At 39.9% G+C, this 27,067-nt stretch overlaps 2 protein-coding genes across 2 annotated transcripts; one reads left to right on the top strand and one right to left on the bottom strand.

The window, feature by feature from the left end:
* The first annotated feature begins 3,098 nt into the window (after positions 1–3,098).
* LOC131421311 (galectin-3-like) lies at positions 3,099–9,864 on the top strand. The gene is made up of 4 exons (XM_058567973.1): positions 3,099–3,254; positions 5,086–5,174; positions 8,087–8,252; positions 9,563–9,864. Exons 1-4 carry the CDS (start codon positions 3,099–3,101, stop codon positions 9,716–9,718), a joined length of 567 nt encoding a protein of 188 aa, XP_058423956.1. The 3' UTR covers positions 9,719–9,864.
* Positions 9,865–13,046: 3,182 nt separating this feature from the next.
* Positions 13,047–25,661, bottom strand: LOC131421310 (disks large-associated protein 5-like). Its single transcript, XM_058567971.1, has 5 exons — positions 25,655–25,661; positions 25,196–25,356; positions 19,572–19,664; positions 16,561–16,780; positions 13,047–13,098 (listed from the first exon to the last, which is right to left on the bottom strand). The coding sequence occupies exons 1-5, from the start codon at positions 25,659–25,661 to the stop codon at positions 13,079–13,081; spliced, it is 501 nt and encodes a 166-aa protein (XP_058423954.1). The 3' UTR covers positions 13,047–13,078.
* Positions 25,662–27,067: the final 1,406 nt, after the last annotated feature.

The raw sequence follows: 27,067 nt of genomic DNA, 5'->3' as shown, positions 1-27,067 counted from the left end.
CAGGAGATCAACTGGGCTGAGAAAGAGAGAGAGTTGAACTGCTAGGTGTCAGAGTAACCAATTAAAATAACTGCCAAAAGTGAAAGAGTTAAGCCTTCCATCACTTACTGTGATGGTATAAGTAAGAGACTAAACTGGAGAAAGTATCAACTCCTCCTATTGCATTTCCCCCATAGGATGGTGCACTGGTTGAAAGTCACATGGATCAGTGCGAGGTGGGGGGCATCTCACTGTTCAGGGAGCCCCAAACAAAAAGCCCTGGTGTTTTTATGGACCCTGTGGTCTGGGAGAGGCTTAGGGGGAATGGATAAGGAGTAGAAAAGTACTGAGTACCAATCACAGTGGGGACAAGCATCTCCAAGCTTTCCTCCTCCTCCTCCCATTAGGAAGCCTTGGCAGAGGTGCCTGAGGAGACCTCCTTTTGAGGCCTCAGAGAAAGAGACCTAGGAATGGAGGTGTCAAGAATGGAAATATGGGAAGAGCATGCCTGGCCAGAGAGGCCTGAGTCCTTGACTGAGTCCTATGGTCAGACCTGAAACATCACTCAGAGTGTCTTAGTCCATTTGGGCTGCTATAATCAAATACCATAGACTGGTTGATTTAAACAACACACATCTATTTCTCACAGTTCTGGAGGCTGGAAGTCTGAGAACAAGATTCCGGCAGATTCAGTGTCTAGTGAGGGCCTGCTTCCTGGTTCATATCTTCTCACTGTGTCCTCACAGGGCAGAGAGAGAGTGGGCTCTGTCTCTTCCTCTTCTTATAAGGGCACTAATTCCATCATGGGAGCTTCATCCTCATGACCTCATTTAAACCTAATTTCCTCCCAATGGCCCCATCTCCAAATACCATCACATTGGGGATTAGGGTTTCAACATATAAATTTGGGGGCGCACAAACATTCAGTCCATATCACACAAGTTTTTAATCGGAAGCTGAACTCCTCAGCTTATGCCTAGTAATTCCATTATCTGGAACCATTGCTTGTCTGCTTCTATTATTGGCTGTTCCTTCTGGTCTCTTCTTTATGTTGTCAAATCTCCTCATTAGGCTAGTTATCTTTGATTTTTGAGCTATATATTTTATTTGAAAACTTATTTGAGAAAATAATTTGAGGCCTAAAATATCTTCTTCCAGTGCTTGAGGGAGCACCATCAATCTAATGTCCTTAATCCAATTTTAGGGATTGAGATTTTTGTGGACTAACAAGGTAGCTCAAAGTTCGGTTGCTGTCCTTATGAGGGCTTAATTATTTCTGGTTCACCTTCATTCCTAAAATGTGGCTGTTCAGGGTCCAAGTCCAAATTCCTGGGAAGGGGATTACCAAAATGCCAGCCTCAGTGGACTCTGGACTCAAACATTTGTCCCCCGAGGCTCATCCATCTGCAAAAAGTGGAGGTTGGCCTCTCATCATCTTCCTCTAGATTTGTGAATGGCCATAAGGCAAAGGCAGTTGCAAAATGTCAGGTGCAACTCTCTGGATTTCTCTTCTGTCTGAGATATTGGCCTGGCAATTCTTCACTACAGTGTTAGCTCAAAAACACCTTCCACCAGATGTTGTTATATAAAGAGAGAGAGAGAGAGAGAGAGAGAGAGAGAGAGAATCCTCACTTTGCATGGCTCCAGTATGCACAAGTTTTAATAACCGTGGTTTAGTTACATAACACCAGTACCCCAACAATGTGGTTCAAATTTCAGCTACTGAAGTTTTATTAACTGTGATTGTGTGCAGGACCAAGTTCACCACAGCCTGTTCAGTCTGCAATTACTACATGAACAGCAAATGTGCATCATTTTTCTTTCAGAGCCTGTTGGTGATTTCTTGGTGTGTATCTGTTGTCCAGATCACACACACAAACAGCAAAGTGTTTAGTTGTGTTGCCTCCTTCTCTCCCCCTAAAAATGGATATCAAAAAGAGGGAGGGGCCAGCCCTATAGCATGGTGGTTAAGTTCGGTGCCCTCCATTTTGGTGGCTTGGGTTCACAGGTTCAGATCCCGGGCATGGACCTACACCACTTGTCAGCCATGCTGTGCCGGCGACCCACATACAAAATAAAGGAATATTGCTACAGATGTTAGCTCAGGGCTAATCTTCTTCAAGCAAAAAAAGGAGGAAGATTGGCAACAGATGTTAGCTCAGGGCAAATTTTCCTCAGCAAAGAAAAAGAGAGAGAGACAGAATCACCCAAGAAGGATGAAAGTGCAGCAAAGATATGAAAAGTGATGATGCTGGAAGTGACCTTGGGTGTGACTAGGAGACAGCTGAGCGTGGACATGAGGACACCGCCACCGTGTGAGAGACTGTAGATGTGCGGCCAGAGGAACCGAGTGCAGGGGCTTATCAACATGAAGGAGGACAGGCTGAGGACGTCCTAGGGAAGGGCCACCGGTGAAAGCTTTCACACTACAGGAACTCAGACATTTCACCATATTGAAAGTGCAAAGAGGAGAATGCAGGAAGGTGATCTAAACGTAGAAGGAATATGAGAACCCAGCAAGTCAGACAAAAGATCTGATGCAAAGAAGGCAAGTGCTGTTCAAGTCTACTCTTCATAACAAAAAGAAATTAGACACTTAGTGTTTTTATTTACAGTATACTAAATAAATATTAGTTTTACTATTTTTAAATTTCTGTATACATCTTAAATTGAGAGTAAGAGAGCTTTTAACATTTTGACAAAAATTTTTGAATGTTGTGGATCAATTGTATTTTTCCCATTGATTAATAAGATTGCTTTTTTCAGTTTCAGCTTTCATAGTCATTTTATGGTCCTGCACTACCCTGCAAAAGGAGGGCTGTGTGTGTGTATGCACGAGTGTGTGTGTGATTGCGTCAATAAATACTACACCATAACAGCAGTGTATTTGAAATGTGTGAATGTTGATGAAGAAATTATCTCATCTAAAATTACACGGTGTCTGTATCTACGAAGGCTGTCAAAGGTATCCTTGATATTCTACTCCCCTAAGTAAACATGGTTGTATTAATTATCTATGGCTGCATAACCACCACGATAAAATTTAGTGGCTCAGAACTACAACACTTATTATGCTCACAGATTCTGTGGGTCAAGAATGTGGGCAGGGTACAGAGGGGATGGCTTGCCTCTGCTCCATGATGTCTGGACCACATGCATCGGGAGCCTACCCTGGGCAAGCAGGTGGGCCTGGGGCCTACCCGCCTCCTGGACCACCACATGCTCCTGGAGCCTACCCTGCTGCCGGCCCCTGTGGCGTTCCTGCCGGACCAGTGGTAGGATGGAGTTAGTCATTCCATATACTTGATTGTGATCAGGACAAAGCTAATGAAGAATGCAGCAATTGCCTGGACTGGTGGTGCCAGCACTTTGCAGTGCTCTGGCCGGGGGCTGGCTCTGGCACTGACCTGCAGAGGGCTTCAGGGAGACGGAAGCTTTAAACTCATGGCTTAAAGCCACTTTTTCAAGGACCAGCCATGGTGTATGTTGGTCCAATAGAAAACTGTTGTTTGTATTGAGTTTAGTATGTGTACTGTTAATATAAAGAGAAGTGAATTCATCTTTTGAAGGCATCTGTAAAGCAGCTTTAGTATAAATCAAGTTAAAATCATAGTAATGGGGGAAGTTTTGGCCATTATTATTAATAAATACTGAGTACACAACACGTTCCAGCAATGTGCTTCTACACGGATGATCTCAGGTATCCTATAACCACCCCCTAAGATGGTATTATTATCCCCATCTTCCACGGTGGGGATGGAGCAATCCAGAGTTCTATAACTTGCCCAGGGTCATGGAGGGAACATGTGGGGGAACCAAGGCGATCTAGTTTTAAAAAACGTTCTAAAGATTATTTTGCGATCTAAGGATTGAATTTTCATTTATATTAAAACACACTTTAGTAAATGAATTCTAAGTGTAAAACCTAACTCTGGGAGGCTCCAGACACGTCTCAGACAGATCCTTCCCTTTCAGATGTCTAGCCTAGTTGGGAGGTAGATACAGACACGAGGAAAGGGTTCCATCACAGTGTGGGTCAGACCCTTTCAGGACTACGGAGAAGATGGCACGGGTAGCATCAGCGCAAAGAAAGCGTTGAGGGTGTGGGTGGCGTTGAGCAGGGCCTAGAGCACAGGTTAGTCAGGTGTAGACAGAGGGGCACACGGAGGCTGTGGAAAGGAAGATGCAGATGTGGGAGAGCTTGCAGAGGAAGAACCCCAGGATCTAGTGGGGAAGTCATAGGAGTCAGAGACGACTCTGGCTTTTCAATGCTGGACAACTAGAGCACCAGCCAAGGGTCAGTCCAAACTGGGAACTCAGGAAGGAGACCTGAAGGGGGCGAGACGGGGGAGACAATTCCAGCTCCCGCCTGTTGGATTTGCGGCACCGGGAGCAAATCCAGGCAGGAGGAAGTACAGGACTAGCACAGATCAGGGCTAGAGAGAAAAGACTTGGGTGATAGTTGAACCCAGGCGGAAATTATAAAGGGAAAAGAGAAGAGGCCAAAGAGAGCTCTGGGAGTATTCACAGCACCTGGAACACAGAGGGTCAATAAATATTTGCAGAATGAACTAGGGAAGGTACTAACTGGAAAGTGTCCATTCCGCGAATATCAAATATCTGCCACATTCAAAGCACTCTGCTGGTGTCACGTGAGTAGACAGTATGAGAACTCAGAAGCCCTAGAACATGACACAATGCCTGCCGTCTGGGAGCAGAACAACTACCATGAAGTATGTTATGTGACAAGGAGTCTTAAGAGTGGCACAAAAATGTTAATGCTGACTGTGAGGTCTGGCTTAAGCCTTTCTAAAAAACAGTCTAAGTGAATGAGTTATAGATTGGGATGGCCCTAGCAAGGAGAGATACAGTGCTCCAAAAGGGGCTATGTTCTGCCTTTGGCACCAATTATAAGTTGTGCACGTAGGCAGCCTTATCTCTTCAGGCCCTGGGCAAGGGGGACTGAGAGTCTGGAAAGATGGCTTGCATTAGGGTTATGAATTAGTCACCCATATTAACAGTGATTGAACTTTAGCAACATCCTTTTCTTTCTTTCCCCAAGAAAACATGATTCTTTATTGATACATGTATATTTTTTATTCCCAGACTGTGCCTTATGACCTGCCTTTGCCTGTAGGAGTCATGCCTCGCATGCTGAAAACAATTCTGGGCACAGTAAAGCCCAATGCAAACAGGTAAACAGCAAGATTAGCAAGTCTGACATATTTGTTGATTGGTTTTTCAATAAAGGATGATCTATTTTGAATTTTAATAGAATTTTTAAAACTGCATATTTAGAATCTTGGCTATACCATAGTATGGTATTATTCCATAAATCAATACATGTTCCCAATAAGGGGACAACATTTCCCTCACTAAATTTTGTTTTCCAGAACCAGGATAAAATAGAGTTGTAATTTTTGAGGACAAGGAGGAAGAGTAGAAAAACCCATTCTGTTGGTTCTTCCTGGCAGTGAAAACCTTAGAATTCAAGGAAAAGTAGAGCTTTTGTAATGTAATGTGTGGCCATCCCTCCATCTCTGAGCCATATATTGTCTAAAAACCCAAGCATGCACTTTATGTCTACACACCCATCAAAACTCAGGCTCAAAATCAAAAAGATCCCACTGGACATGGTTCTGAGTTGACCTGAGAGCTTGGCTATTATACCACTCTGTGCTCATAGTCGTAGAAATCTCGCTGCAGTTGTGCAGGTCACAGTGCAGTCGCAGACCTTGCGAGCTTGGCTGTCATTTCCATCTTCATAGTGGGTGCAACAGCAGAGTCACAGATTCCTGTGGTGTCGGCCTGGTCTACAGATGACAAGGGCAGGATGGGGAACCCCAGCCTTCTGAGTAGACACTATTTACTTAAAAGATTTTAACAGATTCTACAGGTTAAAAGACTTTCTCAACATAAATCAACCTTTGCCGTTGGAACTGGTTTGATTGAGGTGAGCTAGGATGGGGTAAGACTTCAAGCTAACTTAGGAAAATCCATGCTGATTCATGGCTGCCCTGGGACGCCTGGCCCTGGTTATCACCACTGGTTCTACTTACGTGTAGAACAAGAAGGCTGAGGGTATCCTGACGCTGTCCAGTATGCCCATCCCCGAGGTTAGTGGTACCACTAAAGCTCCTGCAGCCATTAATTCATCTGTCTTTCTGGGTCTTGTAGACAGTACACAAAAGGTACAAATTCAAGGTATGTACACAGGTTTCTTCAGTAATCCACACACAGACTCTATGAGTGTCTGTTCCTGGTGAATCAAAGAGAGCCACCTCCTCTGTTACCAGGAGATAGACTCAGCTTCTGATCTGATCATTTTACCCTCAAATAGCCCATTCACTCCAACCTCCAGCCAGCCTCCTCTGGTTATCCATGATGGTCACTACCCTAAGCCAACTCTTCCTTCCACACGGCCTATGCAGCTTCTGTAAGCCCAGTTCTTCCCTGCACAATGAAGCTTGTCTCACAGCAAATTACAAAACATATATATCCTCTGCCTATGTCCTTATCCATCTTTCCTCCCAACATAACATAGAACCCAGCACACCTTATCCTGCCCACACAGTGTTCACGATGTGTTAATATCTGCTCTCCTCCTCCCACAACCCCCATCGCACAGAACCACACTGGCATATATATATATATCTTTGCCTTATATAGGGTTATTGCACTGGAAACTAGCTCCAGTAACACTAGCGATGTAGACTGACACTGTGGCAGATCAAAACCAATTTTGGTTGAAATGGTTAAGGTGCTAGTAAACTGAAAAGATTATTGCTTGGTCCTGCAAATTCTGTGTGAGGAATTACATGAGAAAAAGAATGCTGAGGGCGGGAGGGATGACAATATCTTGCTTTTCACTGCAGAGAAAATATAGCCTTTGGATATTTAGTCAAATACAAATTCTATGGCCATTTGACTATCTTGGTCCTTTCCCCGTGAATTTAATCATTGGAAGATTCACCCGATATAATCATATAATGGGTTGTATGTGCCCGTTACTGGGTGAACCAAAATACCCAGGGAATCATTGCTAATAGGTCTAGAGTGCAGACTTTGCTTTAAAACAAGAGCACCTGCTGATTCTCGTGCTAGTGCTAGATCTATGGAGTTCACTGAGAAACTGAGGGCAAGGGCTAGTACTCCAACAGTCAGGACTTGTATTTGCCTTAACATCCAAGTAGCAGGAATGGGGTCAAAAAGGTAAGCCAGGGGCCGGCCCGGTGGCGCAGCAGTTAAGTGCGCGCGCTCCGCTGTGGTGGCCCGGGGTTCGCAGGTTCGGATCCCGGGCGTGCACCGCTGCACCGCTTGTTGAGCCATGCTGTGATGGCGTCCCGTATAAAGTAGCAGAAGATGGGCATGGATGTTAGCCCAGGCCAATCTTCCTCAGCAAAAAAAAAAGAGGAGGATTGGCATCAGATGTTAGCTCAGGGCTAATTTTCCTCACAAAAAATAAAAATAAACAAATAAACAAATAAAATAAAATTTTCTTAAAAAAAAAGTTAAGCCAGCACTTTCATTAATTCCACTTCACATCATGGAATGTTTAACACATTTTTGTCACGACTTTACAACTTAGCAACAGGATACGGAACATTAGCTACGTTATCTTGTTCTTGCTGTTTCAGGACTAGGCTTTTGGTTAACTACGAGGAAGCCAGGTACTTGATAGCTCTTATTTGTGTGACTGGTTTGCCTTTAATAGGTGTTAAAAGCAACCTGGCAGGGCAGGAAGGAGGCAACCATTACTATCTGCAATGTAAAGCATAAAGCCCCCTCAAAGTGGCCCTAAACCTCTGTAAGAAAACCTTGAAGAGTGTTGGTGAGTAGAGGCAGTAAAGAGGGAATTACAGCTGAGTGGAACGACGTGACCAAGACAATGAGGCAAAAGAGCTCAACACACTGTCTTGCTTACTTTTAGATACTACGGCATGACATGCAATACTTGGCCTAGTGTCCTTTCCAGTTTGCTTCCCGGTTAGAAAATTTTCCTGCATTTTATAATACGATTTGCTGTTTAGAAAAGTATATGTTCTTCACTTGATGCAAATGCACCACTTGACTCATTTTACTAACTCTGGTCTTTGGCTTAAAACAGATTTGCTTTAGATTTCAAGAGAAGGAATGATGTCGCCTTCCACTTTAACCCACGCTTCAATGAGCAGAACAGGAGAGTCATTGTTTGCAATACAAAGCTGGATAATGTCTGGGGAAGGGAAGAAAGACAGATGGTTTTCCCATTTGAAAGTGGTAAACCATTCAAAGTAAGTTATTGCTACTATTTTATATTGATAATGTATGCTGCTCCTGGGGAATCACTCTAAACCACAATGCGCTTGAAAGGAATTTTCCTCAGCTGTCCTGGGACGCCTAACTGGTACATCTCCTCCCCATCCCAGGGGGCCAGGCTTAGCAGGCTGGAACACGGCCAGGAGCGGCTGTGGTGCCTGTTACCACCACTCTGAGTTTCAGCTTTTCTGGAAATGAGAAAAATATCATCTTCACCAAAAAAGGCAGAAAGTCTTTGTGGTACGGTTGGACTGAGACTTAGTTCCTTAAAACAACACAGTTGGCATGGCAATCAAAACTAAAAATTTTAATTCTAAAATCAATACATGCCTGTTTTATGAAAAAAATTACAGATTTTTAAATTAACGAAAAAGTCCTCCATCCTTTACCCCTTCTCCCATCCTCACAAAGGTTGCAACTTGGTGAATATCTTTCCAGTATTGTCTATGACATACAAACACACTTTTTATTTTTAAGCACTGCTTCAACAAATATTTATTAGGTCCACCATGCTGGTTATGGTCCACTGTGGAGCGGGCAGTAAAACAGCTGGACTGTTAGCTCCTCAAGGGTAGGGACACATAGGGACCATGTTCTGCCATCTGGTGGACACCTTTTCACATCAGAACATTGTTACTCAACAGTATTTCATTGTTTAGACACGTGATAATTCAACCAGTACCCTATGGATGAAAATTTGGAGTATGGAAATATTCCAAACAAATAAAACCTGGAAATGTTATTTATTTTACTAAAATACTGTAATAACTATCCTTATAAATCTTTGCTTCCTAGAAGAACAATTTTATTCTAAGAACATAGATGTTTAAAATTTAGAAAAGATATCGCCCAAGTCCTGCTTCCAAAGGATTAACACATCCGCTAACTACTGGAAGGGGACGTCTTCCCTACTCTCGCCAAAACTACTTATCATCAGTCTTCAGAACATTTGCCACTCTATTAGGGGATTCCTACTGTGGTGTTTATTTTTTACTTTTAGGTGTTTTAGGCCATACAAAAACTTTGTTCTTATGTGTTTTCATGTAAATTTTTTGTTTTTATTAATCTTTTCCTTTATGGCTTCAACTATATATTTTTCTAACAATTTTATCATTTTGTGTAAATCTTTGAATAATCTAGGGTTTGCTGTAAAGTTACTCTTTCTGGACTTGAATCAGTTCCACAAATGATCATACAGATGAAATGTTGGGCATCCTGAGCTCAGGCCAGACTGGTTTTGAAATTAATGGGCGTTTCTAACAGTTCTGTGTGTGTGCCATTTCAGATACAAGTCCTGGTTGAAGCTGACCACTTCAAGGTTTCCGTCAACGATGCTCACTTGTTGCAGTACAATCATCGGATGAGAAATCTCAGGGAAATCAGCAAACTGGGAATTTCCGGTGACATAAATCTCACCAGTGCTTCGCACACTATGATATAATCTTAATGGGGCAGATACTTTTTTAAAAAATGAAATTCAATGTAAACTTTCCACATTCAAAGTTCTCATGTTTAACACGAGTGAAAAATTTTACCTTTATTCATCAATATCCTTCTTATAAATCATCCACTAAATAAATATTCTAATATTCTGTCTTTATATGTCATTTAATTGGGGCAGTTTATTCTCAATAATGCAAAATGGAAAAAGAAATATGTAGCAATATTAATGCTGTGTTAGAGTCTCCCAAAGTTTTCTATACTTGCTAAAATATTTTTTAAGACAGGAAATAGGAATAAATACTACCCCAGAATTAACCTCTCTCTTGCTGGGTTTCATAAAAACCGGGAGATGCTACAAGAAAATCATTCTCCCATTTTCTTACTGAAGGAAATAAAATCTATTCAGGAAATGAGAAAAGCAGAAAAAGTTAACCCATAGATGACCCGTGACCCATAGGCAATTACTGTTCGCATGCTGATGTATCTCCTTTGACTCCTTTTAAACCCTATTTCATGTCTCTAACCTATACTCCACTGCTTTTAAATCAGTATTGGATACCAATATGAGACTATCTCTCTTTAGGTTTTCTTGGTTTTTATGAAATCTCCAAATTTGTAGAGGAGAAAAATAAGTCATTTCTTAATTAAATGTATATCAGCTTCAAAAATGTCATAGTTCCCATTGTCAACCTTCTTAACCATGCCTTTCTGCCCTTCCTTATTACCAGCAAGCCCAAAGAATAATAAAATTTCAAAACTAGGTTGTGGTCACACCACTTGATTTTATAGAAGACCAAAATATTACTGTATCTATTGTTTCCACAATACCATCTTCTCAAATACTTTAAATTGGTCATTGTCACAGGTCGGGTTCCCTGGGAAGCAAAGAGATTAGAATGCAAGAGGTTTATGAGGGAATGCTCTCGAGATCAACAGCTGTAGGGATGAGAAGGTACAGGATTGGGCAGAGGGAGAAGTTGAGCATGGACGCCTCAGCCCACTCTACAGGGGTTCTGAAGCTGGGATGATCCTTTAGAGTAGTCCAGAGGGCAACAGGTCCTTCTAGCCTCACTTCAGTCAACGGATACAGGCCACCTGGGAAACAGGGCGGAGACTTGGGTGAGGTGTCTGTCTTGTCCTCAGGCAGTTCTCATGGGATGATGGCTGAGCGCTCTCTGTGCTTCAGATACCTGGAGGCAGTTCCTCAGTCCTTTAGAGGGATTGGGCAGCACATCACAGCCGCTTTGAAAACCGTCAGTTCTTTAACCTCACGTTCTGGTCTTGACTGTCCTACTCCTATGATTAAAGGGAAGAGCGGAAGCTTTGGAGAAGAGGGAACTAAGCTTACACAAAATCACTTACATCCTCCGAGCCTTGGTTCCTTTGTCCATAAAATGGGCAGTATAAGACATCTTTTGTAGGGTTACTGTGATCGTTAAATATTGTTTGCAAAGGGGTTGTCACGCAGTAGGTCTTCAATAAATGGATATGCCATTTTTTTCGATTTTGCAAAGGCTATCCTTCTACTCAAGCAGTTTTCTTCCATTTTGTCTGTAAAGGTTTTTCTAATACCTCATAATCCCAGAGTCCAGTAGCCCGGGAACACTCTGTCTAGTCGTGGGAGACACTGATGGTGGCCTTCCCCTTTACTCCTCGTTTCCCATCCTCTCCTGACTCTTATTATCTGCAGATAGGGATCAGCATCAGTTGGCCTAACCAGACCAAAAGGAAAGACATAGCTCTGTTACCACCAGCAGCCTTCTTATGACCCCAGAAGGACCGAGCCTTGGAGAAGCTGACCCCAAGGATGACCAAGAGAACTACGAACCGACTGTTGGACCTTGATGCCATCACTGAGCTGTTGATTAGAAAGTGCTTAGAATCACCCTGGCGACTCGTGAAACGATGTTTCCTTATTGTGAAGGCAGTTTGAGTTCATTTTACTACTACTTAGCAGCCAAAAGCTTTCCAAACGATTCAATTGTACATTTATTAAACCTACCAAAGAAAAAAAATCATGTTTACGGACATTGTCTTATTCTCCTCTACTTTATCCTTGAGGGCAGATATTATTTTGTTACATTACATATCGTTTCACATAGATCCTAAGTCTTTGGTTCCTTTGTACCAACCTCTTGTACACGTTTGTGGCTTTGGGCCCTTAGTAAACCCTAACTTCTATACATATTTCTTTGTTCTGCGTGTCTTGCTTGAATTATTCACTAACAGACTTAATGAATACAAGCCACTTTTATCTTTGGTAAGACTAAGCATTCTGAGAACATTCTCCTAAGCCAGCACTTCACATAGCCTCGCAACTGCTGACATGGACATGTCATGGACATGGATAATAAATACTCTCTCTCCCACGAGACCAACACACCTTCCTCTGACAACAAAAGTAGATGCATTTTCTTTTCTTATTTGCAAACCCCTAATCTTAAGGGGTTATCCATAAAGTTGCTGCTTGTTTGGTCACTACCTCCAACCCTCAACTCATTTGCTGACAGAAACAACTGGACCCAGGTCTGGTCACAAGCTTTAGCCACTCTGAGTCTTCTTGGCGCTCTGTTATCCTGACAGTCCTGTCTTCTACCATCTCATAGGTAAGAGTTTTATAAAAGAACATTCCAAACACATTGTGATCGATATAATTCTCTTCAAAGGAAGAAGGCATTTCCTTCAAAGGCTGTCAGTTACGTCAAGGGGAAAATGAAAAAGGCAAAAATTTAATGGGCACCCCTAATAATTTAACCATTTGAAACAGCAGCATGTAAACTGACTTCAGAATCCAGAAAGCTCATCTAAAGAAACTCATTTACCCTGGAAAACGCAATATGCAAAGCTATTCAACATCAACGAATTTAAGAGTTCAAACTAAGAATAAAGTATGAAAGGATGTAAATATTACTATCCAAGTTTAACATATGTTGATTAAACAAGAATGTTTGTAAGCTGTAAGTATAGTTAGCTTTAAGCTTAAACATTTTAAACAAGAGAGGCTAAGCACAGTGCATTTTTTATTCTGCATAAAGTACAAAATATCCCCACTTCCCCTGAAAAACAGTATCATATCTAAAACACACTTTAGTGAACACTGAATATTAAGACATTACATGACGCTTATATAGTGAATTAAATATAAGCGAACACAAATCCATATTCTTCAACTTTTCAGTATCCTATGAATACACCACAGCATGGGTAATAGAAGAAAATGTTTGGCTTTTTTTTAAATTCACAATTCTTTTGGCTGCCTCATATTGAGAGGGCTTTGAGGTGAAAAGGCAATCAAGTCCCCAGCAAAGGAAATGTGTCTGCACGTTCCTGTTGCCTCCTCTCCACCTAAGTGGATGGATTACTGCACTTCAGGCGTGGCTAGAGAATAAATTCAGAGAAGTCACTAAAGCAACATTCAAACGTTTCACCAATTTAGTTTTCAACATTGCAAGTTAATAGTGGATTAATTAATAACATAAATAACACTTTTTGTACATAACAATAAAATTATTAATAACATAATGATTATGCTACTTTCCAGCCGGTATAATTTCAAAACTTTAGTTTTTTTCATTGAAAAGTTATATTAAAAATATATGCCTAAAAAAAGTGATTAGTCATGTAAATGGACTTCAGCAGCACATGCAGGATGAATAAAATTGAGGCCATATCTTAAGCTACTTATGTAGATTCCACAAATCCTAATCCATATAACCGCACTTAATACACCTTTTATTAGTGTGATGCTGTGGGATCCTTTTCTCTGTTCCTCTTCAAGCCCTAGTTCAGGTTCAAACAATGCTACAGAGCAAGTAATAATTTGGGTATGAAATAGGCAAGTAGACTTATAAAAAATATATCAAAAAGATCGAAGTTCTAATATTTACAGAGGTAGAAAAGAATTCACAGGGAGACTAAATTATAAGGTACTAAGATTTATCAAAAAGATAATGTATAGATAACTGTGAAGTACTTTGAGTCATATTACTAATATATCAAAAACAATATTATGATTCATTAATTTTCAGATTTACTTATAATATATTATCAGAACCAACTATTCAGAGTTCAAATCTAGGAATAGGATTACATCAGGTTTATATAAATTGGCCTTATGCAGAAATCCCTGACCTTTTAGGTCTCAGCCAATGACTAAAGAAGGCTGAAACCAACAAGGATCAGAGTGCGGGTCACAGTAACACACTTCATTCTGCTCGGGAGACCCAGGGACGCCCAGAAGCCTAAATGCCAAAAAGGCTTCTTTGAAAGCCAATACACAGAAGTCCCTAAGGAATTAGTGGCTTCAGGAAGCCAAGCATTTGCCAGGCTTCATGAGGTTAATAACAATTGCTGCTGTTTGATCCTACACTTGCCTTAATGAATTTTTTGTATTCTGAAATCAAAGATTAGCAAACCAAGGCCATTCCCTGACCCGTATTAGCAATTGGCCCTGGAAAATTTCCAGATAAGGCTGTAAACCAGAGTTGTCAACTGGGCTACACATTAAAACCACCTGACGAAGGTCTGCTCCAGATCACTGAAATAACAACATCTGGGGGAAGGGCTGAAAACCAATCCTGCAAACACTTAGTAGGCAAGGGACCGCTACTCCCCTCGCGCCGGCGCCAGCATCCCTGACCGTGAATCAGACAGCTCTGCCCGAAGAGGAACTGATAGTTAATAAGGGAAATAGATTCCTGAAATTATAATATGTTTTAGGAATATATTTATATTGTTCTCTTAATAAGAGATTAAACGGGTGCATCGTATGCATTGTGTGCCTGTGTGCACCCGGACCTGTACGTGAGTTAACACTGGAGGGATGAGAGTCTTACAGGAAGGCTTCACAGATGGCTAATCTTGGAACTAGAGTCAGAGGCAAGAGGTCACTGAAAGTAAGGACCAGGGGCTTCCAAATAAAACAGAACATAAATATAGTAATCTAAATAAATTAGAATGAAAATAACCAATGATGACTGAAGCTAGGCTAGACATCATCTCCCCAGCTGTGTGCTTCAGATGGGCAGAAACCTTGCCTTATATTTTTCTTACATCATTTAGAAATACCTAGCATAATTCAAGCCGAATATCAGATACTCAAGTATTCAATTTGTCACAACAAATCTGATACATAAGTCATATAAAGAAATAAATCTTCAGAGGTTAATGCTAAAACATACTATATTTTAAAGTATATAAACAAGAAATTTTGTTCCCATTTTGATAAAAACGAATAACTAATGGATTTCAGAGTGAAAAACAATATAATGTAAATTTCAAACTGCCCTTAAATTGAAAAGTGAGTAATTCATTTTATGAAACATTTCATGAAACAAATTCATTTTAAGAAACAAATCTAGAATATAAGGGAACTTTTCAAATTAAGTTGGAAAACTTACTGAATCAAGAAGATGGCATTCAGTAGTGAGATTATTACCAACTACTGCTGAAAAAAAAAGAATAATTTTTAACTTTTTAAAGAACATGCTCACCGTCAAGTGTTGTTAGAAATGGACAAAGCTTTGAAAGATATGAAAAGTTCCATATATCAAATTGCAAGACAAAAATATAGGTCATCTTATGCTATAACTTTTTTTTAACGTAGTTAAATGTCTTAGTAAAATTCTCATCCTTAATTTAAATATAAAAAGAGTCTTCTACAAACAAATCTCATGCTTGTAATATTAAAGTTACCCAAAAGATGCTAGATGAAGAACATAGTTGGAGAACATTGAATGTCTGGCCAAGCTTATGTTTATTTTGCTTTAGGCCCCAGCCAGAAGAGCACCACAGAGCAGAGGAAGATAGGAGGTGAAACTATCACATCTTATATTATAACAAAAACCCAAGAGCCATTTCCTATTCCAGGACAATTGCAACAAAGTAGGTAGGAGTAGGCATTAGGGAAGAAAAACTGGTCATTTTGAAGAAAAGTTTGAGGATGTGTGTTGAAAAGGAGGATAACTAAAAATACTTCAGGGAATTTTTCTAATTCTGAGTCTTCACAGACAGTTAAGGATTCCAAATAGTTAGGTCTAATGTAAAATGCTACTTATACCCAACGTGGATTAGTATCTGTTGTTGATTTTTAATAAAGTCTACCTTAACTGGTTTCACTGGAATATTCTGCAATTAGGAAATTAGCACATTTACTGTGTTGCAAAAAGATCTGAGCAGGGGCGAGCCCTATGGTGTAGTGGTTAAGTTCACGTGCTCTGCTTTGGTGGCCTGGGGTTCTCGGGTTCAGATCTGGGCACGGACCTAACACCGCTCATCAAGCCATGCTGTGGCGGCGTCCCATATGCAAAGTAGAGGAAGATGGGCACGGATGTTAGCTCAGGGGAATCTTCAACAAAAAAAAGATCTGAGCAAGAGTTTTGATACAAAGGAAAATAAAACCAAACTCACTTTCCATAAGCATCCTTTTTAAGCACAGCTAGAGAAGTGTGATGGTTTGATGCCCAAGTTTCCTTTGTATCTGAAATTCTAATCCAACCTGGAACCAACCTGAAGGAAATCACTTCGCTTCTCATGCTCATCACCCCCTTCCCTTCTGGGATCCTGTGACCTACCTCACAGGACTGTGGGGTTAAGGGGTAATAACAGATGTGACGTCACTTAGGAAACACAGAAAAGCAGCTTTAGAAGATACGTCACACTTCAAGTAATCTAATCACATCCATCAAAATGAAATTTGCAAGTGTTTGGGAGTGAGGATGTGATCTATTTTCCAGAAATCACAATTTATATCCCTTCATGTGAAAACTCTTTTTCGCCTCCTATACAAGCTCCCATCCAACCCAAATATTTTTCATCAGTAGTCTCAGCAGAAAAACTAACCTGAGAATGACTTAACAGGACTTTCAATTTTGAAAAATCCACCGTCAAACACTATTTGATCAACTTCCTTGGGCGCTGCAGAGGCTGCTGCCTCAGCCTGCTCTTTCCGCTGACCCCTCTCTCTCATCGCCTTTTTTGCAGCAGCGAGGCGATTTCTAGCTGCCATTCTCCCGCCATCGTCCTGTTTCGGTTTACTTGCTAGACCCGAGACAACTTGTTTCTGTGAAGAGAAATTATGACACTTACCAAAGCGACTTGTTACCATCCTACGTGAAAAACAAATCAAGCATACATAAAATATTTCACACATTAAGCTTATACTTATCAAGTTCCTAGTATGTGCTACAAATGCTGGGGGCAAAGCGAAAGGACAAAGTCCCTGCCCTCGAGGAGCTCATGGCTTCGCAGTGGATGAGCTAGATGAGGATAAACGCCATGTTAGAGGGGAATTCAGAGGGCTGTAGCAGCAGACAAGAATAACACCTAAATCATTCTTCAGAGGTGTCAAGAAAGGCTTACAGGAAGCAGCACCTAAGCTGAAATCACAGTGAGCCAGGCTAACGGTTGGGGTGAGGAAAGGGCTAGGAAGAGAGAACAGCTTGTTTGCCAAACCAGAAGTGAAGGAAGGCATAAAGGAGTTGACAAGAGATGAGCACCAGCCAGATTATAAAGTCCCTCGCATGTAACCGTTGTCAGGAGCTGCGTTTATACAGAGGACAAAGGAATAGAGACTACTGATGAGTTTTAATCAGATTAACATTACTGGATTTGGGTTTTAGAAAGACCACTCTGGCTCCAGCCTGGAGAATGGACTGGAGGGTTACAAGCCAATTAGGAAGGAGACTACTGCAGTGATCCTGGGAGAAGATGATGGTAGCTAAATTGAGGAAGAAGTGGAAAAAAGTGAAGAGATATTTAAGAGGTAGAATCGAGAGGACTTAGCATACTGGGTGTGTGTGGGGTGGAGACGGGGAAATAGAGAAAGGAAAGAACCAAAGAAGATACCCAGGTTTCTATCTTGGACAGCTGGTGGGATGGTAACGCCATTCTCTGAGACAGGGAAACACCGGGGTGTGTGGAGATGATTTCAGTTTGCAATATATTGATTTTAAGGTATACTGAGTCAGGATATATAGAAATAGAGCTTAGCAATAAGTGTGATTTGAAATACAGATTTGAGAATCATCACAGGGTGAGTAAGATTACACAGAAAGAATATGGAAGGAGAGATGAGAGTTGAGGTAGGAAGTCTGAATATCACAAAAAATTGATGGGTTAACTGGAAAAACAGAAACTTGCAAACATGATTAGAGAATGGGCGCAGAGGAGGAAAATCAGTAGGAAGTAATTTCACAAAAGAGCAAGTAGGCTGTCTTTAATACTGCAGAGGGATTAGATTTTATAATTCATAAGTGTCTAATAACCTCACAACTAGTGGATCAATAACCTTGGTGACAACTGTTCTAGAAGTGAGGAGAGGGGCGAGGCTGAACTGCAGTGAGTTGGGGAGGTAAGTGGGAATCAAAATAGTAAAGACAGTATAGACGACTTTCTCAGGAGGCTTGTCCGTGACTGGGGAGAAGGATGGCAATGGGGCACAGATAACTGGAGGGAGAGGTGGACATCAAGGGTTAGCTGTTTTTTTTTTTTAAATGTAAACAAAGATAAGACCCTTCAACATGTCTAAAAACTGATGGAAAAGAGAGAAAACAAGGCTAACTGATGGAATGAGAGGTCAATGAATAAGAGGTCTGGGGGAATGGTACCAAAGTATAGGTAAAAGATTAGTTTGATTTTATTTGTTCAATAATCTTAAGAGTGGCCTATAAAATAAAGTAGGAGAGAGACACCTGGTGATAAGGGGCAGAATTACAAGGCTCTGATAAAATGAGATACTGATACAGCCACTGTCTGCATCACTGATGATATTATGTTTCCAGGACTAAGCACTCAGTAAGAAATGCCCACAGCATTTCAAAATGTTCGAGCATCCTTCCCGCTTCATGAATCTGAAACTCACTCAATCAATTTCATCACTGTCCTCAGGGTCCTTGTCATGAGACTTCATTAGTAAAATAATCTTACAATAACGTTCTTTTAATACTCGAACATATTAAACTCCTAAGATAGGATTCAAAATAGAGTTTTTATTTGGATTGCATAGCATAATAAAGTGCCAATTTAGAAACCTGGTTTTATAACAACAGGCATTTTTCTAAAACCTAAAAGAAAAACTGGTAAGGCTCCAAAGTGGTTGAGAAGTATCCATCTGAACCGAAAATATGGAGTTAAAATATTTCTAGGAAAAAAAATTACTATGAATAGATAAGAATGGAATCTATCATGTTAACACAGCCAATTTTACAGAGAAAATAGGAAATTTTACATGATAAAATATAGGGGAGAAGAGAGATATTCTAAGAGTCATCGTTCCTCTTTTCTACTTAAAAATTTCTTTCATGTTGAAATGTATCACACAAGAGAGTATATGAAACAGGGAGATGGCATAGCCTATGGGTTAAGAACATGGATTCTGGAATGAGAAACTCAGCTCTACCATGGGCAAGGGATTTAATCTTCCTGGGCCTCAGATTCCCCACCTGGGGATAACAGCACCCACCTCACATTAAATGAGTTAATACGTGTAAAGTACTGGGAACCATATTTGGCACATACTAAGCATTATATAAATTATGTACTACTGCTGCTATTATCACAAAAAATGTAAAAGCACAGTTTAAAGAATAAAACACACACACATATCCACTATTTAGCAACTCAGAAGCTTTCAGGGTAACCAAATGCAATCCTAGCCCCTCCCTCCCTCCCCCCAGAAATAACCATCCTGAATTTTGTGTTGATCATTTCCTTGCTCTTTCTTCAAAGACAATCAGGACATTTAAGTAATATATGAAATATTTTGTAAAATGATGAACAATCTGAAGATAAATGTTTCTAAAGCTTAAATTCATTAAAGTAAAAGAGTCTCTATTAGAAACCCACAAATTTACCTGAAAGACTTTTTTGCTTGTATTATTATCGTTCTCCCATCCACACTCCTTAAGTTTGGTCAAATTGTTGAATTTTTGGTGTATATCCTGTATCTGTTAATAAATAAAGCACAAGTTTATCAGATTAATGCTAATCATATTAAATATACAAACTAACGCACTGAAGCTTAAAAAACAATTGACAGTGACTTGGACTGGTGAGATAAAATTAGACTAAGTCATTCTCAATTTAGTATTCAAATCAAGAATTCTTATGGTAAAATCATTCATTGTTATTTCTGGTCTTATAAACCTCAAAAATCCACATAAGGGATGTCATATATGAATAACTCCCCTAAATTATTTTTGATCACTAACATGGTAGGAGAGATATCCTAAATTATACAATGTAAACACAATCTCTTTTTTTTATTTTTTACAGTTTATTTATTCATTCTCCTACTGAGGAACATATTCGTTGCTTCCAAGTCCTGGGAATTATGAATAAAGCTGCTATAAACATCTGTGTATACATTTTTGTGTGGACATATGTTTTCTTTTTTTTTTTCTTTTGTGAGGAAGATCGGCCCTGAGCTAACATCCATGCTAATCCTCCTCTTTTTGCTGAGGAAGACTGGCTCTGAGCTAACATCTATTGCCAATCCTCCTCCTCTTTTTTTCCCCAAAGCCCCAGTAGATAGTTGTATGTCATAGCTGCACATCCTTCTAGTTGCTATATTTGCGACGCGGCCTCAGCATGGCCAGAGAAGCAGTGCGTCAGTGCGCACCCAGATCCAAACCCCGGGACGCCAGCAGCAGAGTGCGCACACTTAACCGCTAAGCCACGAGGCCGGCCCTGGACATATGTTTTCAACTCATTTGGGTAAATAGCAAGGAGCGTGGTTGCTGGATCCTATGGTAAGAGTATGTTGAGTTTTGTAAGAAACTGCCAAACTGTCTTCCAGAGTGGCTGCACCATTCTGCATTCCCATCAGCAACCAATGAGAGTTCCTGTTGCTCCATGTCCTCACCAGCATTTGGTGCTGTCAGTGGTTTGGATTTTTGCCTTTCTAATAGGTGTGTAGTGGGATCTCACCATAGTTTTAATTGGCAATTCCCTAATGACATATGATGTTGAGCATTTTATCTTTTCATATACTTATTGCCGTCTATCTATCTTATTTGGTGAAGTGTCTGTTCAGGTCTTTTGCCCATTTTTAAATCAAATTGTTTGTTTTCTCATTGTTGAGTTTTAAGAGTTCTTTGTATATTTTGGAGAACAGTCCTTTATCAGATATGTCTTTTGTAAAATTTTCTCCCAGTCTGTAGCTTGCCTTCTCTTTCTCTTGACACAATCTCATTTTATTTTTATTTATTTATTTATTTTTTTGGTGAGTTAACATCTGTGCCAGTCTTCTTCTATTTTGTATGTAGGATGATGCCACAGCATGGCTTGATGAGTGGTGTAGGTCCACACCCAGAATCCGACCCTGAGATCCCCGGGCTGCTGAAGTGGAGTGTGCCAAACTTAACCACTATGCCACTGGGCAAACCCCACCACAATCTCATTTTAAAGGATTAAAATAGTATACTTAGCAGGAATCATACATTCCCATTCTTCTGGTATTTCCAGTCTCCTTCAAAGTGGTAACCACTGTCAACAGTTTGGTAAATATGCTTTGAGTCCCCTCACTATGCATTTATATAAATATGTATTCTCAATCTCTCTCTCTCAAATAAAATTTAAATGTCAAAAAGACTCAGGATTGCACTTATGGCCAATTGATTTTCAACAAAAGTGCCAATGCAATTCAATGAGGAAATGATAGTCTTTTTCAACAAACAGTACTGAGAAAATTGGATGTCTGCAAGAAAAAAGATGAATTTAGACTCTTACCTACACCATACACAAAAATGAACTCCAGAGCCAGCCCTCATGGCCTAATGTTAAAGTCCAGCACACTCTGCTTCAGTGGCCCAGGTTTGGTTCCTGAGGGCAGAACCATACCACTTGTCTGTCAGTAGTCATGCTGTGGTGGCAGCTCATGTAAAAGAACTAGAAGAACTTATAACTAGAATGTACAATTATGTACTGGGGCTTTGGGGAGGAAAAAAAAAGAGAGGAAGATTGCAACAGATCTTACCTCAGTGAATCTTTCCCAGCAAAATAAATAAATAAATAAAAGAAAATTAATCACAACTTACTTAAAAAAAAAATGAACCCTAAATGGATCATAGATCTAAGTGTAAGAGCTAAAATTATAACACTTTTAGAGGAAAACATAAGAGATAACATCTGTGACCTGTGGTCAGGCAAAAAGAGTTCTTAGAAATGATGCCAAAATCATAACATTAAAAAAAAAATTGATAAATCAAACTTCATCAAAATTAGAAATTTTTGTATTTCAAAAGGTACCATTAAGAAAATTAAAAAAACAAGCCACAAACTGGGAGAAAATATTTGCAAATATTTCTGATAAAGGACTTGTATCTAGACTATACAAAGAACACTTACAACTCAATAATAAAAAGACTAACCCAATTAAAAATAGCAAAAGATTTGAATAGACATTTCGCCAAAGAAGACATATGAATAGATAACAAGCACAAGATAAGATGCTGATCATTACTCACTACGGAAACCCAGATCAAAACCACAGTAAGAAACTTCACACTCAGTAGGATGGCTACACTAGAAAAGACAGTAACAAGCGCTCGTGATGATACGGAGCAACAGGAACTCTCACACATGCTGGTGGGACTGTAAAATGGTGTCATCACTTTGGAAAACAGTGGGGCAATTGCTCAAAAAGTTAAACATAGGAGCCGGCTTGGTGGTGCAAGCAGTTAAGTGCTCGCGCTCTGCTGCGGCGGCCCGGGGTTCGCTGGTTCGGATCCCAGGCGCGCCCGAGGCACTGCTTGTCAAGCCATGCTGTGGCAGTGTCCCATATAAAGTGGAGGAAGATGGGCACTGATGTTAGCCTAGGGCCAGTCTTCCTCAGCAAAAAAAAAAAAAAAAAAGAGGAGGATTGGCAGATGTTAGCACAGGGCTGATCTCCTCACAAAAAAATAAATAAATAAAATAAAATTTATTAAAAAAAAAAAGTTAAACATAAATTTACCATATGACCCAGCAATACCTACCCAAGAGAAATTAAAACATGTCCACGAGAAGATTTAAGTGAGTATTCATAGATTATTCATAATCATCAAATAGTGGAAACAATCTATATGTCCATCAACTGGTGAACAAAGAGTGATATATCCACACAATGAAACCCTACTCAGTCATGAAAAGGAGCAAAATACAGATACACGCTACAACACGGAGGAACCACAAAAACATCACGCTAAGTGAAAGAAGCCAGATACAAAAGGCCAGATATTATATGATTCTGTTTAGTACGAAATGTCCAGAAAAGGAAAATCTACAGAGATAGTAAGTAGATTAGTGGTTGCTTGGGGCTGGGAGTGGGAATGGGAGTTGACCAAAAACAGGTAAGAGGGTTCTTTTTGTGGTGATAAAAATTTTCTAAATTTGGATTGTGGTGATGGTGGCACAACTCTGTAAATTTACTAAAAGTCATTGAATTTTACACTTAGAACAGGCAAATTTTATAATCTGTAGATGATACCTCAATATAGCTCTTTAAAATAAATAAATAAAGGCCCCAGGAACCAACTTGAAGAGGCTCCCACTGGCCAAAGCTGGGAAACGAGCATCAATAAAGATAATAACTGTAAACAATGCAAACACAAATATCTTTAAATCCATAAATTAATAATGATCCTAAAAAACATAAAATTAATTGGTCACCATTGAAGGATGCTAGTGAACCAACTCATTACTATGACAACTGGTCATAAAGTAATGCTTATATTAAGACTACATAAACACTATTCACATCTGGGCCATGTAATTTCTGAGAAATTGTGTTTCTTCATTTTTCTCTCTGGACTTAATAATTGTTTTGCTTTTTGTTTGCTCAGTTTCTCTATGTGTCTATCATCAAGTCACCTCTAAACTCTGCACAGTAAGTGTAAATCTCCTCTTAATACAAATAGAAAAACAGACCAATCAGGTCTTCTATTCAGCTCAGCCTCCCAGAGACAGGCTCTTGCAGCGCCCCTTCCCCGGCTCGTGTCTGAACCACGGCTTCCTGCTCTTGCTGCCCACCTTCTTCACGCACCTCGGCCGCAATTCCCTTAGACGCTTTCTGGGGATCAGCCCCACCCCCTCCCCCTTTCTTGGCTTACTCCCTCATGTCTGTGAGGTCCATCCTCAGTTTCCTGAGACAGGGTGCATGGGTGGTAACCCTTGGGACTGTGTGTGTCTGAAAAACGCCTTTCCATCCTCACACTTGATTGGTTGGTCTAGAACGCCAGGCTGAGAATGATTTTCCCTGAGAAGTTGGAGGGCACTGTTCTCCCAGCTTTCAATGTTGCTCTTGAGAAACCCAGGGCTATTCTGATTCTTGACCCTTTGTATGAAACTTGTTTTTCCTCTCTGGAAGTTTCTAGATTTTTCTCTTCATCCCAAGAGTTGCACAATCATATTTAATTGTGCATTGGTGTGCATCTTCTCTGATTCACAGTATTAGGCACTTCAATCTGGAATTCAGGTCCCCCAGTTCCGGGAAAAAATTTTAAACTATTTCATTGATCATTTCCTCTCCACTATGTTTTCTGTTCTCTTTTTCCAGAATTCCTCTTATTTGGATATTATACTTCCTAGACTGTCCACTTAATTTTCTTATCTAGTCTCTCCTATTTTATCTCTCTTTGCTCTATTTTATGGGAGATCTCAACTTCATATTACATCTTTCTATTGAATCTTACATTTCTGCTCTCATAATTTTTAACTTCAAAGAGCTATTTTTGCTATTCTCTGAATGTTCTTTTTTTAATAGCTGTCCTTATTTGGCAGAAGAAACATCTGGTCTCTTTGAGAATGTTAATACTTGCTTTTAAAGTTCTTTTCTTCGTGTATTAGCCCCATTTCCTCCACCCAAATGGCTTTCTTCCTGTTTGCTTTGGCCTCTTCCTTTCAGGTTTCGGGCTTTCCTCAAATGTCTAATGATTGTTGGCTACTGGTTCTTGAAATAGTATTTTATATGCTTATTTCTAAAATTAGCTCAAAAAGTTAGAAAGCGTCATCTCCTCCCACACCTTTACTGACCTTTCTAGTAATTCCCTCTATCACAGCAGTTTCTACACTAGATTGGAATTACGTGTTATGTCTGACTAATAAAACCAGAAACTCCTCTGGGGTAGAGAGTGTGCCTTATCTATCAGCTCCTCATACAATGCCCAGCACTCGGTAAGAACAGTAACTGCTGGATGGACCCAACTGCTGAAGACTCAGTGTAGTCATTTTCTCACACGTGGAATCACTGCAGACCAGCCAACAGTTGAACAGAATCTCAATTTCCAACCCATATAGAAATTACCCAGACAATATGAGGGAGGAGGGGACATCAGTCACAAAATGTAGACAGTGCTTTATAGTTTATAAAGGGGCTAATATCTCCTTTAATATCACAGGTGCCTAAGCAGCTACTATGACCCCCGTTTTACTACCGTTACTTCATTTTCAAAAACATGAGACTCAAAAGTTAATCCATTCCAAACACTTGACCACATACCTGAAAGCGAACCATATCCCAAAAGCCATCTAGATCGGCGCAGGTGGTATCCTTTTCACTTCGTTTATATTCACAATCGTCCACCAGTCCTTCAAACTGTTTGAACCTTTCTTTTATAAGGAGTCTTGTTTGACCAACAGCGATGCGAATAAGACCTTTGGCTAAAGGAAATATGAGATTTTTCAAAGTTAAAGAACCAAACAGGACCTTGGTTGCAAGCCAAGCAGTGATAAAACGACCTCACCCCAAATATCCTAGGGCTTACAGAATCAAACGCTAACCTTAAAGCACAACAAAAAACATCTACTGCAAAACTTTGTCATACAAATACTGAGCATTAACTATCTGCTTCTATTCCCAGTAAAAATTAGCAATATTCATTCTCATACATGTTGCTACATAGTAAACAGCATTCTACTCTCATTGTATTTTATAAGAATTCAACCTCAAACAACTCACTGTACATCAGTATCTAAGGACTTCACACAGCACACAAATGATTTTTTCTAAACAGCTTCCTCAAATAAGATTAAGCATTTTTTCAGAAAATCTGTTCCACATTTATCTAGGTAATTTTCATTCAGAAAATATTTTTGTATAATTAAACAATAGTAGATATAGATGTCACTCAAGAAGTCATAAAAAATCTAATAAAATCGGCAAATGTCAGACTCTCAGGAATGATGGCTAATATTCTAATTACTTCTTTTAAGTCATGTACCACTTTAGCAGAGATATTAGCGAACATATGTGGAGATATGAAAAAGTCTTGCTATTTTGAATAACAAAACTATAAAGTTGGACAACGCTAGATTTTCATGTTTCAGATAAATGTAACCATATTAAAATAAACAAAGCTAGACATAAAAAATATAAACGTTCCCTCACCTTCACCTGGAATGTCCAATTCAAGTTTCCTTTCCTACTCAAGGTAGTGAGAGGTTAATTCTTCAGTTTCTGACTGAAGAATGATTCTAAAATTATGACATACATTTCAGTTTTACAAATGTTTCTCACACTAATATCTAAGTATTAGCAATATGACACTTATACAATAGTAATTTTCCAGAATTGATGCTCAATTATTTTTCATAAAATATATAAAAAGTTCATACTGTGATATATTATAATCCATAAACACAAGTTGATACCCTACACATGTCCGTCCCTCTGCACCTAAAACTAACGTGGAGGGTTAATGCCAAGAGCCACTTTTCAAGCTAATATTTCTCGTTCTTTCTGTTCTTATTTTTCAGAGGCTGAACAGAAAGAACCAGACATGCCTGAGTCCTGTTATTAGTTCTCTGTTATTGTCCATGGAACTAAGACAACCCAACTGCCAAGAGTCAGTTGAAGCTAAAACCTGTGAGTCTGGAATTACTGTGTTAGGGCCTCCCAGATTCTAGTTACCAGGCTTTGCTTGTCCAAAGGCAGTGGTTCTCCGCACGGGTCAATTTTTGCCCCCAGGGGACATCTGGCAATGTCGAGAGCATTTGTGATTGTCACGAACTAGAGGAGTGCTACTGGCCTGGGATGCCACAAAACATCCTACACTGCAGAGGACGGCCCCACTGCCAGAATTATCCAATCTAAAATGTCAGAAGTGCCGGTTGAGAAACCCCGGCCTAAGGGAAATTTAACCTGTTTCTTTATAAAAAGCACCCCAGCAGGAGAAACTGAGGATAGTTTTTGCTTCCTAGAAGAAAAATTTAGCTGTTTAAATCTAATGGCATAAGAGAGAACAACTTAATTATGAGAAATGAGACCCAGCTTAGACCTGACGTTATTTAGTTGGGTAAATTGCTTATTATCTCAATATCTCAAACAACACAATGGACTATATTTCTCATCTATTTGATTGGCAAAGCCCAA

The sequence above is a fragment of the Diceros bicornis genome, chromosome 24 (assembly GCF_020826845.1).
Source record: "Diceros bicornis minor isolate mBicDic1 chromosome 24, mDicBic1.mat.cur, whole genome shotgun sequence".
Classification (NCBI taxonomy): Eukaryota; Metazoa; Chordata; class Mammalia; order Perissodactyla; family Rhinocerotidae; genus Diceros; species Diceros bicornis.
Note: the sequence above shows the minus strand (reverse complement) of the source record. Positions and strands in the feature narration are given on the sequence as shown.

Coding starts and splice junctions, on each gene's coding strand:
- LOC131421311 (XM_058567973.1), top strand. CDS start 3,099: ATGGCTTGCCTCTGCTCCATGATGTCTGGACCACATGCATCGGGAGCC. Junction 3,255..5,085: donor GCGTTCCTGCCGGACCAGTG/GTAGGATGGAGT, acceptor TTTTATTCCCAG/ACTGTGCCTTATGACCTGCC. Junction 5,175..8,086: donor GTAAAGCCCAATGCAAACAG/GTAAACAGCAAG, acceptor GGCTTAAAACAG/ATTTGCTTTAGATTTCAAGA.
- LOC131421310 (XM_058567971.1), bottom strand. Junction 19,665..25,195: donor GGGATATGGTTCGCTTTCAG/GTATGTGGTCAA, acceptor ATTTATTAACAG/ATACAGGATATACACCAAAA. Junction 16,781..19,571: donor CAAGCAAAAAAGTCTTTCAG/GTAAATTTGTGG, acceptor TTCTCTTCACAG/AAACAAGTTGTCTCGGGTCT.